The sequence below is a fragment of the Nerophis lumbriciformis genome, linkage group LG11 (genome assembly GCF_033978685.3).
Source record: "Nerophis lumbriciformis linkage group LG11, RoL_Nlum_v2.1, whole genome shotgun sequence".
NCBI classification, from domain to species: Eukaryota; Metazoa; Chordata; class Actinopteri; order Syngnathiformes; family Syngnathidae; genus Nerophis; species Nerophis lumbriciformis.
This window is the reverse complement of record NC_084558.2, coordinates 33,018,505-33,035,032: the sequence shown is the minus strand read 5'-3', so window position 1 is coordinate 33,035,032 and position 16,528 is coordinate 33,018,505. Positions and strand designations below refer to the sequence as shown.

General features: G+C 37.6%; 1 protein-coding gene across 2 annotated transcripts in view; it reads left to right on the top strand.

Moving 5' to 3' along the window:
• Positions 1-16,302, top strand: part of gtf2h4 (general transcription factor IIH, polypeptide 4) — a 72,473-nt gene extending 56,171 nt beyond the window's left edge. For both annotated transcript variants that reach the window (XM_061966772.2, XM_061966771.2), the window contains exons 9-14: positions 1,136-1,298; positions 1,483-1,613; positions 7,073-7,120; positions 7,210-7,288; positions 13,292-13,353; positions 16,025-16,302. In XM_061966772.2, the coding sequence (XP_061822756.1) occupies positions 1,136-1,298; positions 1,483-1,613; positions 7,073-7,120; positions 7,210-7,288; positions 13,292-13,353; positions 16,025-16,135 (594 nt within the window). In that variant the 3' untranslated portion in view covers positions 16,136-16,302. The remainder of the gene's footprint in view (positions 1-1,135; positions 1,299-1,482; positions 1,614-7,072; positions 7,121-7,209; positions 7,289-13,291; positions 13,354-16,024) is intronic.
• The last annotated feature ends 226 nt before the right edge of the window (positions 16,303-16,528 follow it).

The window sequence follows — 16,528 nt, the reverse complement described above, 5'->3', positions numbered from 1 at the left end:
GGATATGGGTTGAAAAGGATTTGCAAATCATTGTATTCCGTTTATATTTACATCTAACACAATTTCCCAACTCATATGAAAACGGGGTTTGTAGGTCAATATATAAGCTCCCTTCACAAAACATCAACATCTTAGCATTTTTTGTGTTACAATTAACAAAGCAAATTAGTTTAATATCTAATAATATATCTCATTAATAATCCATTTTATTTTTAGACAAAGCCAAGGGCTAATAGAAAATGAGCTGTAGTTCCAAAAATGCCCCCTGGGCTGCATTTTAGACTTAACGTTTGACGATTTATGTATTGTCATGTTTAGTATGTTCATCCTAATAGCACATGCTCTCCACTCAGATGTCCATTTGCCTCGGACACATAGTTATTTTGGGCATTAAAACATGTCATAGATTTATCAAAATATTTTTTTACTGCCAGGTACATTTACAGTTTAAAGGAATTGTGTTGGTGCAAAAAAAAGCTAACACGAGGAATAAAGTCAAAATAGCAAGAATTTAAGTAAAATAAAATGTAACAATTACAAAATAATTGAGATAGAATTTAACAAATGTAAATAAAAACACAAAATGTGCAATGGAAATCATGTAAGAAAATACATGTAAAGTCCAGTAAGCAACACATTAAAGAAGCCGATTCAGTGATGGATTACTGTAAAGTCTGCTATGTGGGGGTAAGGAGGAGGGCATCTGATTCATGTTTAAATTTAATGTGTTCGTGATAGTATTTGGGATAGTGTATAATCAAAAATTGGAGGATGCTCGGTAGGAAAAAATGTGTTTGTCAACCATGCATGTCTTGTTAATTTAGCTTGTTTATATGCTGACAATGTTTCAGTACCACAGAAAACATTAACAGGATTTAAAGTAGAAAATCTGGCTCGTAAATGTTGGTAAAGCCAAACATGAAAATAATCCATAAGCGAAAGACAAAGACAAAAATTACAGACTACTTAAAAAAACAGTTTTGTCCTTTTCTTCTGCTATTTTGTTCTTTGGTTTTGTCATTACGCTCAAAATTTTCAACGAAGTATAGGTGAAGTAGAAAATAAGAAAAATGCTGTTTGGTTTAGGAACAGGTGGACATTATTGTTGGACATTTTTTCCTTTGCCTTTTTTTAGAGAAAGTCAAGGCGCTACTATCCCACCAGGCTGGCCATCAGTCTGGCTGCAGGAGTTACCAGCAGCTCTTCTTCTCTCTCTTCTAACTGTGGCTCTATTCCTGGTACTGGAGATACTGGCTTTATTGTTGTTGAAACTAATTATCGCATCTACGCCTACACAAGTATGTATGAGCACTTATTGTACAATGTACAATCATATCACTGCAACATTTGTATTTTTCATTTGGCCAGTTTCATTTGGTTTGCATGGCCTTGTGCAAATCAAATATAATCAAATATGCATTGTCATTCATTTTATTACAGATGACCATAGTAATTTCTGCACTAATTCTGTGTCCCCTCCAGGCTCAGAACTTCAGATTGCTCTCGTTGCGCTCTTCAGTGAAATGTTGTATCGCCTCCCCAATGTGGTTGTGGCTCATGTCACAAGAGAGTCAGTGCAACAGGCCATCGCTAATGGAATCACTGCACAACAGGTACCCTACTTAGTCGTGGTCAAAAGTTACACTTGTAAAGAACATATTGTCATGGCTGTCTTGAGTTTCCAATCATTTGTACAACTCTTATTTTTTGTGATAGAGTGATTAGAGCACATACTTGTTGGTCACAAAAAACATTCATGAAGTTTGGTTCTTTTATGAATTTATTATGGGTCTACTGAAAATGTGACCAAATCTGCTGGGTCAAAAGTACATGTTTCATCTGACCACAGAACTTTCCTCCAGAAGGTCTTATCTTTGTCCATGTGATGTCAGATGAAACAAAAATTGAGCTGTTTGGCCACAATACCCAGCAATATGTTTGGAGGAGAAAAAGTGAGGCCTTTAATCCCAGGAACATCGTTCCTACTGCCAAGCATGGTGGTGGTAGTATTATGCTTTGGGCCTGTTTTGCTGCCAATGGAACTGGTGCTTTACAGGGAGTAAATGGGACAATGAAAAAGGAAGATTACCTCCAAGTTCTTCTGGACAACCTAAAATCATCAGCTCGGAGGTTGGGTCTTGGGCGCAGTTGGGTGTTCCAACAGGACAATGACCCCAAACACACATCAAAAGTGGTAAAGGAATGGCTAAATCAGGCTAAAATATTAATCGGGATTAATCACAGGTTATCATTTGCTTGCATTAATACAATTTGCTTAAGAAAATACACCGATATTTGGGTACAAATGCAATTTGGTTGTCAGAATGTCGTGCAGGAATGTGTTTTTTTATGTTTTACTGAACTGCAACTCATTGATTTGCTCAAAACTTGTGGACACTAAGTGTAGTAAGAATTAAGTGCACATTTTGAAAGTCAGTTTGTAATAATCTTGGAAACAAGGTACTAATCCATAATGTAGTAAATGCACTTATAAACAACTTAAGAGGTTTATAAGTGTGTTTACACTCTTCTTCAGTTGTTTAAACAAACACGTTTACCTTTTTTTGGTACAATACAACAAAATTGTTGTGATTACTTACAAATGTCCAACGTTCTCCAGGAAGCAAAATAAATTCACATTCAGTCTGGAGTTGCAAGTTGATGCTTTTGTTTGTATAGTGCAGTTGGTTCATCCTTGATGTAATTGTGCCTCTCTTCAGTATTGTACAACAGATCAGCTGTGGTGATATAATGATAAATGGGTTATACTTGTATAGCGCTTTTCTACCTTCAAGGTACTCTAAGCGCTTTGACAGTATTTCCACATTCACCCATTCATTCACACACTGATGGCGGGAGCTGCCATGCAAGGCGCTAACCAGCACCCATCAGGAGCAAGGGTGAAGTGTCTTGCCCAAGGACACAACGGACGTGACTAGGATGGTAGAAGGTGGGGATTGAACCCCAGTAACCAGCAACCCTCCGATTGCTGGCACGGCCACTCTACCAACTTCGCCACGCCGTCCCTTAATTAATATGAATGACATATTCTTGCAGGACTTGGTCTTCACAGATGTTAGATCAGCGATCGTGCGACCCGTTAAGCTTTTCAATCTGGCCCGCCGGACATTCCCAAATAATTTTTTTAGATCTTTAAGATGGAAACTGTAGCTGCCATTATGATGTTCAGTGATGTTTTCTAATGACCGTAAGTCTTGAACTATACTAAGTATTTCAATGGTTGACATCTGCGCTTTTGCATGATATACTAGTTACTATGGTAATCTAATTAGTTACTATGGTAATCTAATTAGTTACTATGGTAATCTAAGTCACAGCAGCTCAGACGAGGCACCAAGCAGAGTGGGTGGGGAGTGTTTCCACAGAGTGTTTCCAGAGTGTCAGCCTGAAATGTGGGTGTCAGGGACAGACGTGGAAGGAGATTTTTACAACACAGTTGTAAAGCTTAGTGATGTGTCAGATGTATCAGATTATAGGTGTTTAGTTTTTTTTACCCTTCGCGTTTATATTTCGCTGTGTTTGTTGCACTTTTTTGTGTTTCACTTTATTATAAAATATGTCGATAGAGAGGGGGTGTGATGTTCATATGTTGTCAATATTCAGTGTTTTATCATTCATAGTTCATATTGTAAATCCCACATTCTTTATTTTCATGTACATTCTGGGTGTCTCATTCAGTATAAAAATTTAAAATTGCGTTCTGTTTTTTAAGGCGGTCTGTCATAAAGTTTTTAGCATTCAATCAGACATTATTGTGAGGTTTTGTATTAGTGTTCCTAAAAATAGGTATAACGGCCCCCAGACACATTTTTTTGGCCCCCGAGTCAAAATAATTGCCCAGGCCTGTGTTAGATGTTGGCTCTCCGTTTAGCAAAGGCATATGTTTAACTTAACTGTGCTACTTTTGTTTACAACATTGAATCCGTAACATGTCTATGAAGGTTCTCATTCATCCAGGACATTGTCATCTCAGGGCATTCAATCGATTGCAACTGGACTGCTTGGTTTGTCTTGGAGGACCCTTTGCCGCTCATCAGAGTAGGCTTCTTCAGTTCGTCCTCATAGACTTAGATTGGTCTGATCTAGTGCAGCAGTTGGTGCCAAACCCCCAAATATTTATACTCAAAAAAACAAGGAGGGTGGGCCTGGGCAAGGATGGTTTCGCCCTATTGTAGTAAGATAAACAACTGTGTTAATGCAAACAACCAAGTCGTTTGAAGTGTAAATTCCCCTTCGTTAGCATTGAGGTATTGTGTGGCAGAGCGATCGATGTGGATCGACTACTACCAGTCAAAATAGTCGGAATCCTCCACGTAAGCATTCAAGCAGTCCAGTTGCGATCAATTGAACGCCCTGAGATTGAATCAGTAAACTTTGCCAGCGTAGTGTTCTCCTCTGCTTGTTGTAAATGTAGCTAGCATTTATGCGAGCCCGTAGCTATCGGCGTAAGCAGAACAGCAGCACCAGCTGACCGGCAGCAGTCGTCACTGCTCGCGAAGGACGGCGACTGCTGCTTGCTTTCACCTCAGAGTCTCCGAGACACAAAAACGTCTCAGAGACACAAAACAGTCTCCAATATCACCAGGAAAAGTCACAATATTGGTTGCTAGTTACTGTTTACACGAAAGGCGCCAAGAGGATTGGCAACACTGTCGATGAGTACGTGTTTCACTTTAAGATGGTATCTTAAAGTTGATATGCGCCGATGATAAAAACGTTTGGTGCTGCAATACCAACAAGTTACCCTAGTTTTATTCAAAGTTCTGTCCTCGCAATCTCAGAATGTGTAACAAATGTGCGCCCTAATGTGTGTATATATATATATATATATATATATATATATATATATATATTTTTTTTTTTTTTTTTTTTTTTTTTTTTTTACAAACCCCAAAACCAGTGAAGTTGACACGTTGTGCAAACAAGACTGAAAAAGTTGAGGAATGCTCATCAATCACTTATTTGGAACATCCCACAGGTGAACATGCTAATTGGAAACAGGTGGGTGCCATGATTGGGTATAAAAACAGCTTCAATTAATTGCTCAGTCATTCACAAACAAGGATAGGGCGAGGGTCACCACTTTGTGAACAGATGCGTGAGCAAATTGTCGAACAGTTTAAGAACAATGTTTCTCAACGAGCTATTGCAAGGAATTTAGGGATTACACCATCTACGGTCTGAAATATCATCAAAAAATTCAGAGAATCTGTAGAAACCACTGCACGTAAGCGATGATATTACGGACCTTCAATCACTCAGGCCATACTGCATCAAAAGTGACATCAGTGTGTAAAGGATATCACCACATGGGCTCAGGAACACTTCAGAAAACCACTGTCAGTAATTACAGTTTGTCGCTACATCAGTAAGTGCAAGTTAAAACTCTCCTATGCAAAGCGAAAGCCATTTATGAACAACACCCAGAAACTCTGCCGGCTTTGCTGGGCCTGAGCTCATCTAAGATGGACTGATGCAAAGTGGAAAAGTGTTCTGTGGTCTGACGAGTCCACCATTCAAATTGTTTTTGGGAACTGCGAACGTGGTGTCCTCCGGACCAAAGAGGAAAATAACCATTCGGATTGTTATAGGCTTAAAGTTGAAAAGCCAGCATCTGTGATGGTATGGGGGTGTATTAGTGCCCAAGGCATGGGTAACTTACACATCTGTGAAGACACCATTAATGCTGAAAGGTACATACAGGTTTTGGAGCAACATATGTTGCCATCTAAGCAACGTTACCATGGACTGCTTATTACAGACAGACAATGCCAAGCCACTTGTTACAACAGCGTGGCTTCATAGTAAAAGAGTGCGGGTACTAGACTGGCCTGTCTGTAGTCCAGACCTGTCTCCCATTGAACATGTGTGGTGCATTTGTGGCTATACATGAAGCCACAACTGAGACCTCGGACTGTTGAACAACTTAAGCTGTACATCAAGCAAGAATGGGAAAGAATTCCACCTCAAAAGCTTAAAAAAATGGTCTCCTCAGTTCCCAAATGTTTACTGAGTGTTGCTAAAAGGAAAGGCCATGTAACACAGTGGTAAAAATGCCCCTGTGCCAACTTTTTTGCAATGTGTTGCTGCCATTAAATTCTAAGTTAATGATTATTTGCAAAAATAATTAAGTTTCTCAGTTTAAACATTAGATATCTTGTCTTTGCAAGCATATTCAATTGAATATAAGTAGAAACGGATTTGCAAATCATTGTATTCGGTTTATCTACAAATTACACAACGTGCCAACTTCACTGGTTTTGTATATGTGTATATATATATATATATATATATATATATATATATATATATATATATATATATATATGAATCATTTTTTGTTTGTTTTCCAAAGACAACGCTTTCCTAATGTCAACATTTACTTTTTTTTGTCATTGGGCTTCTTGCTGTTTTCTTAATTTTGGCTGGTGTTTTTTGTAACGTGCCTGGGGCCAATGACAAACTAATCACAAGCCACAGATGACCCCTGTGGCGCAATTTGAGCCCCCTGCTGTAGAAGCTAACTGTTTATGGCCACTATAGTCCTAGTACTGTAGCATATTTGTTCATCCTATGGTCACATAAAAAAAAAGTAAAAATTAAAGTACCACACTAGGTGTGGTGAAATTACCCTCTGCATTTGACCCATCCACTTGTTCCACCCCCTGGGAAGGGACGCGAGTCAGTTTATGTCAGTCCACTCGGAATTAGTAAAATCAGCTGTTCACTTGGCAGGTTTTTCCTTCCGCAGCTGTTTACTCCAAAGCAAGTGCAAGTACTCGTGCGTGTGTGGGTGTAACACTTTCTTCGACTTTGTGGCAAGGTATCCAGCAAGACGTGATGGCAATACAGACAGTATGACACGTCGCATGATCATGCACATGAGTGTGCATGTCCAAATATGCTGCATACCAACGCACTTCTTCCAAGCATGCCACGTATTGGGAAGTGTACTGGACTTGATTCCGGATGAGAGCATCTCATGCTGGCAAAATACTAATACTTTAGATGTCAATTGTAAGAGTTTGAGTGAGGTATTTTATTTTTACAGATCATCCACTTTCTGAGAACCAGAGCGCACCCTGTTATGCTGAAGCAGGTAAGCATGAGCAGTCGCGATTCATTTTTGACAACGGATGTCAATGCCTTCATTCGGGAGAGTCTTCACCTGACATCTCTGTGCTGCAGACACCAGTGCTTCCTCCAAGCATAACAGATCAGATCAGACTTTGGGAGCTGGAGAGAGATAGATTACAATTCACAGAGGGTGAGTGGATTTGTTAGTTTTGTTGTTTTTCATTTGTATTTATTCTCTTCTTTACTTGTCCTGTTCAGTATCTTAATCCTGCAGTGTAAGCCGGAGTTCTTAGATCGCAGATTTCTGACCGGGCATATGGTACAATACAGTCAGCAAGATAGGATGGAGCTAGACCATTTAGTATTTTATACGCAAGTAATAGAAATCTTAAGTGCACAGGAAGCCAGTGTAGGTGGGCCAGTATAGGCGTAATATGATCAAACTTTCCTGTTCTCGTCAAAATTCTAGCAGCCGCATTTTGTACCAACTGTAATCTTGTAATGCCAGACATAGGAAGACCCTAATCTCAGCACTGGTGGTGGACATAATGGGACAGATTTTAGCGATATTACGGAGATGAAAGAAGGCTGTTGTAGTAACACTCTTAATGTGTGATTAAACGATAGAGTTGGGTCGAAAATAAGGTAGAGGTTTGTATAATTGTTTTGTTGCTGAATTTTAAGGTGGTATCCTTAAGTAAGTGCCGATGTTTATCAGGACCAATAATCAACATTTCTGTTTTCTTTGCTTTAAGATGCAAAAAGTTGCTGGACATCCATTGTTTAATTTCATTAAGACACCCTTACAGATTACTACAATCCGGAGTGTTGGTCATCTTTAGGGACATGTAAAGTTGGGTGTCATCAGCACAACAGCGAAAGCTAACACTGTATTTGCGTATTATGCTGCCTCGCGGAGGCATATAGATGCTGAAGAGTGCAGGGTCAAAAACCGAACCCTCTGGGACTCCGCACGTTACCGTAACAAACTCCGAGGTCATGTTGTAGGGTTGGATATTGTTTACTTATGAAATACTCGTGCCAAATGGATGTTTTTGAAACAGCGCCAGTGCTTAAATACTGGCCGACCTAATATTTAAAAAAAAAAAGAAAAACATTCAAACAGAACAACAAATAGAAACTTTTTTTTTTTGCAGAATTTTGTAGCAGGTTAATTAGGGGCGTATCATAGTTAAATGCTGCTGATTTCGATAATGATCATCCAAGAGTGAGATCGGTCGATACCAATCACATTTTGACGTATTGACTGTAAACATTTTTCATGTAAAGTATTTTTCAGACCGTAGGGCGCACTGGATTATAAGGCGCACCGCCGATGAGCAGGTTTATTCTTGTATTTTCAGACAAAAGGCGCACTGGATTATGAGGCGCATTGAAGGGGTTATATTATGATTTTGTACATTTAAAACACTTCCTTGTGGCCTATATAACATGTAATGGTGGTTCTTTGGTCAGGATGTTGCATAGATTATGTTTTACAGACCATCTTCAAGCTGCTTTGTGACTGTCTCTTAAGGATACGCCATTTTGTGAGCGTTCTTTTTCATGTGGCACCACTTCGACAGCGTCTTCTCCCCGTCATCTTTGTTGTCCCGGTAGTTTTTAGCGCTTTCATAGTGAGTCTACTGACAGATGTAAGTTAGAACTGTACGCTACTTTATATTAGAAATGGCAACAATGAAGGTTGAATGCCCCACAACAAGAGAATAGAGGAAAAATAAGGAGTTTATGGACTGAGGCGTCGACGTGGACTACACATTTTTTGGACGTATGCAGATCCTAAATACGCAACAGCAGGCACCAATAGGTAAGAAAAGTTGGCTTTGCATAATATTGTGAAACAAAACGGCAGATAACATGTCTCTTATTAGGTCCCATATTGGGGTCCTTATACACACACTATAATAATACCCGTATAGGCGTGACCCCAAAAGGTACAAGCGGTAGAAAATGGATGGATGTTGAAGCACAGTATGTATGACTACGGTGGACGTAATCCTCCGACAATCCATTAAGCCGTGCTGCTTCGTAGTTTACCAAAGCTGTACTAAAACATTTTGACAGATTTTTGAGCACCATGTGTAATGTTCTATATTCTCAATGAAACATCAAAGTTTTGGGCTTGCCTGCTAGTGTCATCTCGTAGTCTACACGTGAGTGCGCCTTATAGTTTGAAAAATACGGTATTTACTGTAGTGCTGTTGACACTGACAATGTAACAGTAGCAATATTTAAAGAAGTTCCTTATTCTCTTTTTTTCATACAATTATTTGAGTAAATTTAAGTCAATAATACACAATAACTAAACAAAAGTAAAACCTATTATCTACTACCCATTTAAAACCGTTGTTTTTTTTCAAACTTAAAATTCCTCCTGTGTCCAGGGACATATTCTTTGTTTTTGTAAACATAAACAAAACGACAAAAACAATTTAGACAAAATAAAAATATTAATCTGATCATTCTGGTATTTATAATTTACTGATACTACCTTTAGTATGGACACTGCTGAGATTTGGAGCTAACTTAAGTATTTCCATACGCAGCGTGGAGCCGCTCCCTTCAGTTAATATTCGTCACTTACACTGCGGCAAATAAACTGCATTTCTTACTCGTAACATTATCACTGGAAGCATACTTGCCAACCCTCCCGAATTTTCCGGGAGACTCCCGAATTTCAGTGCCTCTCCCGAAAATCTCCCGGGACAACCATTCTCCCGAATTTCTCCCGATTTCCAGTCGGACTTAAGGCATGCCCCCTCCAGGTCCGTGCGGACCTGAGTGAGGACAGCCTGTTGTCACGTCCGCCTGGCCAACCAAAAAGTAACGACAGAACACTATACCGTATAGTGTTCTGTGGTTACTTTTTGGTTGGCCAATGGTTTACGTTGTATTGCGCACCCTGACGGCAAGTGTGGGAGTCGGTTCTGAAGTATGAATTAAAGAGACTTAACTTCGTCACCTCGCCTGGTTATTGACGCCAACCCAGAATATTACACTGCCCATACCTACGCTCCTTCAAAGACTGTGCTACTGGCTGCAAAGCATTGCACTTTCAAATACAACAATGAGTGGAGAGGAGTGTTGTGTGTGTATAAGTGTAAATAAATGAACACTGAAATTAAAGTATCTATTTTATTTATATGTATCTATATATAATAAAATACACATATATATATATATATATATATATATATATATATATATATATATATATATATATATATATATATATATATATATATATAGCTAGAATTCACCGAAAGTCAAGTATTTATTTATTATTTATATATATATATATATATATATATATATATATATATATATATATATATATATATATATATATATATATATATATATAAGAAATACTTAAATTTCAGTGAATTCTAGCTATAAATATACTCCTCCCCCCTTAACCCCGGCTCCGCCCCGCCCACCTCAACCCCCCCACCAAAATCTCCCGAATTTGGAGGTCTCAAGGTTGGCAAATATGACTGGAAGACAGAAGAATGAACTAGTTATATGTTACACACCGAGTAAGAGCAAGCAAGAGCAGACATGCTAATCGCTAAGCTAGCTTGGAACAACAACAAAAATAAGTGCTTAGTAAAGTTTTAGAAGTCAAGATTGACCCACGTTACAGCAGAAAGTCAGCAGCTATTAACAGGAAATTAACAAGTAGATTAATACAAATCACGAGAGAATAATATAACAGCAACCGTGGTGCTCTGTTGGTGTTTTGCACACAGAAGTACACGAAAGGGAAGAGCCGATCGATCCCAATGGTAGTATCTGTATATGATCAATATTACTAACAAGAGTAATAAAATCAATATTTTTATTTTCTCCATATATTTGTTGTCATTTTTGTTAATGTTTACAAACTCAGAGGCTAAATCCCAAACACAGGAGGATTTAAAAGAGTAAATGGTAGTTTTTGCGTTTTAGTTTTGGTGTATTATTGACTTTGTCTTGCGCAAACATTTGAATGTAATAAAAGAGAACAAGGAACTTGTTTAAATATTGTGTAGCACCCACCATAAATACATTTAAAACAGCTAATTTTTTTTACATGTGATTGGTATCGACCGATCTTTCTCATGGATGATTGGTAACAGAATTGGCAGCATAAAACCCTGATCAGAACACCCCTAATTCAAATGCATACATTACTCATAATTGAAGCAGAAACTGATGTATACTGAACAAAAATATAAACGCAACACTTGTTTTTGCTCCCATTTTTCATGAGTTGAACTCAAAAATCTAAAACTTTTACTATACACAAAATACCTAGTCCTCTCAAATATTGTTCACAAATCTGCCGAAATCTGCGTCGTTAGTAAGCACTTCTTTTTTGCCAAGATAATCCATCCCACCTCACAAGTGTGGCATATCAAGAAACTGATTAAACAGGATGGTTAGTGCACAGGTGTGCCTTAGGCTGGCTATAATAAAAGGCCACTCTGAAATGTGCAGTTTTGCTTTATTGGGGTCAGAAAAGCAGTCAGTATCTGGTGTGAACTCCATTTGCCTCACGCAGTGCAACACATCTCCTTCGCATAGAGTTGATCAGGTTGTTGTTTGTGGCCTGTGGAATGTTGGTCCACTCCTCTTCAATGGCTGTGCAAAGTTGCCTGATATTAGCAGAAACTGTAACACGCTGTCGTATACACCGATCCACAGCATCCCAAACATGCCCAATGGGTGACAAGTCTGGTGAGTATGCTGGCCATGCAAGACCTTGGAATGTTTTAAGCTTCCAGGAATTGTGTACAGATCCTTGCAACATGGGGCAGCACTGTCATGCTGCATGCTCAGGTCGAGACCCCGATGAGGACAACGAGCATGCAGATGAGATTCCATGAGACGGTTTCTCACAGTTTGTGCAGAAATTCTTTGGTAACGCAAACCAATTGTTGCAGCAGTTGCCTGGGTGGCTTTTGAGAGTGACATTTCAGACTGGTCTTTTATTGTAGGCAGCCTAAGGCACACCTGTGCAATAATCATGCTGTTTAATCAGCATCTTGATATGACACACCTGTGAGGTTGGATGGATTATCTTGGCAAAGGAGAAATGCTCTACTAACACAGATATAGACAGATTTGTGAACAATATTTGAGAGGAATAGGTATTTTGTGTATATAGTAAAAGTTTTAGATCTTTGAGTTCAACGCATGAAAAATGGGAGCAAAAACAAAAGTATTGTGTTTATATTTTTGTTCAGTGTAGCATTGTGGCAATTTTAGACTACCTTACAGGTAAAACAACTCGCTTGCCGTTAGTCATGACAGCTGAGTCTGTCTACAGCGTTTAAGAATCATATATTTACTGTGTATATATTTAGGCTGTGAATCTTTGGGCACCTCATGATTCCGATTCGATTCGCTTCTTGTGGGTAACAATTCGAATCAGAATCTTTCCTGGATTCAAAACGATTCTCGATTCAATATCAATAATTTTTTTTAATTGGGTGCCAGTTCTATAATTAGCTATATTCAACAATAGATAAACAGCTCTGATACATTTTTATATTACTTAAAAGAAAACTGTTTTTAAAAAAAAATACAATTTAATAAAACCAAATACAAATAAGGCAACAAGAGAAATATCCAACAGTTCTCTTTTCTAGAAGAAATCTGTACAGCAGATATGGGCATCTACATCAACAATATGATTTGCCTGAGAGGCTGGACAGGCCAGATTTAAAAAAAATGTGTATATATATATATATATATATATATATATGTGTGTGTATATATATATATATATATATATATATGTATATACATATACATATATATATATATATATATATATATATATATATATATATATATATATATATATATATATATATATATATATATATATCGATTAAGAATCGTTAGAAATAAGAATTGCGATTAATTTGAATTTTTTTTTTTTTTTTACACCCCTCGTTTTTATGTATAATTTTTTTTTTTTTCACTCCATTTGGTTTGGCTCTACTTGCGGTTCAAACATTTTTCCATTGACAAAAGCAGGTACGATGAGGCACTAGTCCTAAGATGTAATAACCAGTGTTTTTGTTTCCAGTTTATTTTCATCGACATTTATAGTATGGCACAAATCCACATACTATTTGCAGTTTAATGTTATAAAGCTTAAAATCCTTGTCTCTTTCAGGTGTGCTTTACAACCAGTTCCTCTCCCAGGCAGACTTTGAGGTGCTTCGAGACAGAGCTCAGGTTGGATTTAGATTATCCTTTTATGCATTAGAAACACACATACTATTAGTTATATCCTAATTGTACAATTAACTAATTATAGATGGCTTTTTGAACTGAACTGCATATTACCATAACTCTTAGTTTTAGTGTCCTGAAAGTCCTTTCGAGGCTCTTCCATTCTGATCACACTTTTTCTGAAAGACATTTTTTTTCATCTGATTAATCACACTTTTGAATTCGGACTAAAAGCGAGTAATCACAGGTTATTTCTCGCTTCCATTAATTAAAATATATTATATATAAATGCAGTTTTACTGTCAGTATATTAAACAGGAACATTGTCTTTATGTTTTACTTGAATTCACGTCATTTATTTGCGCAAACCTTGTAACACTGCAGTCCAGTCGGGGTTTATTTTGGAGTGAAATTACCAGCCCTAATTAATATTCAACATTTAATGTCCAATCGGTGAGGTGGAGAGAGAAGACACAGACGAGCCAGAGACAACATAAAAATTAAAAGGCAAGTGGACAGACACTGGTTCTGGATCTATTTTAGTTTTAGTTGAATACCCCTGTCAGAATGTTCTGGAAGAAGACAGTTTTAGATACCTGACATGACGACTCAGCACAACCCGATTAGAAACCTATCAGTTGTATTTTAACAACAAGATTTGTTTGTAGTCACAATGGAATTAAAATTAAGTAAAAAAAAAAATAATGTGTAGGTTTTGTTAGTCAATAATAAATTAATAACCGTATTTTCCGGACTGTAAGCCGCACCCACGGAATTGAAACATTTTTACATTTTCATATATTAGCCGCCGCGGATATATACCAGTACTTTGTGAAACTAGATATTTACCCCTAAAGATTTTGTAAATGTTCATTAACATACCTTACCGGTAATTGTTTCCTAATGATGCCTGTTTACACAGCAGTAAAATGACTGATCAAACAAAACTGAAAAGTGTTTGTCTTTATTCATCCTTTATGAAATAAATAAGATTTTGAACAGTTTCTAAAAGTGGATAATTTGAATGCATTGTTAGATTTCTTTGTTTAATCCATTTCATAATTTAGCTGTTAGCGAAGAAAAATCCACAGATTAGCCGCACTTTTGTATAAGATGCGAGGTTCAAAGTTTAGGGAAAAAAATATTGGCATATGGTCTGGAAAGTAAGGTAATTAAAACAGTTCAGTAATTGGACTATGAGCTCTGACTCTGTGCTTTTACTGCCATTTATGTCTATGAGTAAAATTAGTTTTACAATTTTTGTTGAAATCCTGTACTTGTTGAGGTTAAGGTTACAAGGAACACTGTAAAATAAATGTCGATAATAAATTCATAAAATCACAAGTTGATTCAATGTCATTGAAAAAGCCTCAAAACATTGCAGTTTTTGTCGCAACTTAAAGAAACAGCTGCCGCGAATTCAGGCTTTTATGCATCAACAGTCACAAATAAAGATCTGTCAAATCCTGGAGGGACTGGACAATGTTGCCTAAGAAACGAAAGGTTGCCTGGGGTTAATGTTAATGTAACGGATGCCAGTTAGCAACGTTCCCTCTCTCAATTGTGCACTGCTCACGCATCCTCTGCACACAGCAAATCTATACAGCTCACAAAATAAAATCCAATCTAAACTTTAAACACAATGAACACAACAATTTGTTCTGTAGGATTTTGCAGTGCAACTGTGAGTGACAGGTGACAATAAGCAGCCCTAAAAGGTAAAACAATGTTTATCAACACTATCAATCATTGTAACGTCTGTTGAGACGTTTTAAAGAGGTCCGGAATTACATCGATCACTTTATTGAGCAAAACTGTTTATATTCTGCCGTAACCACACCAAAGCATGAGTAAAGAACATATATCTAGAAAAACGGGTCATATTCTGCTGTACAAATCAGGCATAAACCAATTCTTTGTCATCTGTCATATCAACGCAGCTGCTCCTTCTTTCTCAGCGACAACAACACTAATAGCACTTCTCCACTGATGCATTTATGGCCACACAAAAAGTCAGAGAACTCCAACGCTTCACAAAATGTAAATGCCAGGTCGTGAACATCTGATGTTGCTGACATGAGATTTTGCGTTTGCTCAGTCACATGAAAAATTAAAGGGAACATTGCCAGTTAGTTATTATGTGCCTTAACACATCAGACAGTTGACACTTGTGATTTAGGGCTATATAAATAAACATTGATTGATTGATTGACATACACATTTTGCAATGAGCGGGAATTGTACAAAGTTGCAAGGCTGCTCACAATTCTTGCATGTATGGAGGAATTCACATTATAGAGTCTTTGAAGTCATGAATCTTAGAATGTGCGAGAATTGGCATAAATCGCAACATAGCGTAATCCTGGAGTGTCTGTTTGATTACACACTTTAATAACATGAGAGGCGCTTCGCTGCTGCATTACTGTTTCTTACCTGGAAACCAGCGGGTTTGATTGCCATTGATTAAAGGCAAGTTTCCTTTTAAACAGACAAGCTTCTGGCATAATTCTGGCTGAATATTTGACTACTCTTCTTGGCAGAATTGGTCAAGTTACTTTCCTGAAAATTGTTTCAGCCCTATTTAACAAATGTTTAAATAGGGCTGGGGCTTTGATTGTTATGTTCTATTATATTGTAATGCTGTCCACGGTCTGATTGCGTTTCTTTGCCACAGGGTCTGGACTGTCTGGTGTGGCAGGATGTGACTCACAGGGTGATGGTAGTGACACCGCACGGACACAGTGAGGTCAAGAGGTTCTGGAAACAACAGAAGAGTCACACATAACCAGTGAAGCGGACACATGACTGTTATCAAATCTGATGACATCAGCGGTTCTGGCGTACTGTTGTTTATCAGTGTCAATGGAGATTGTGGAAAGGACATGATCATTTTGTATTTTTCTAACAGTCTACTCCCATGTATTAATAATTAAATGTTGGTATAAATATGTATACTTGTATTTTATTATTTTTATCTGTGGTATATTGTGTATTAAATCAGATAATAATAATAATAATACAGTCATAATAATTATTTGTTCTATAATTGTTGAGACATTTCTTTCTCAATCTTGTTACAGACTCTACCCACGTTGTTTTGTTAAACAGTCAAAGGTCGAGTCTTCTGGAAGATTTCACCAGCATTCATTAAAATAGGTCACAGGTAAATGTTACAGCG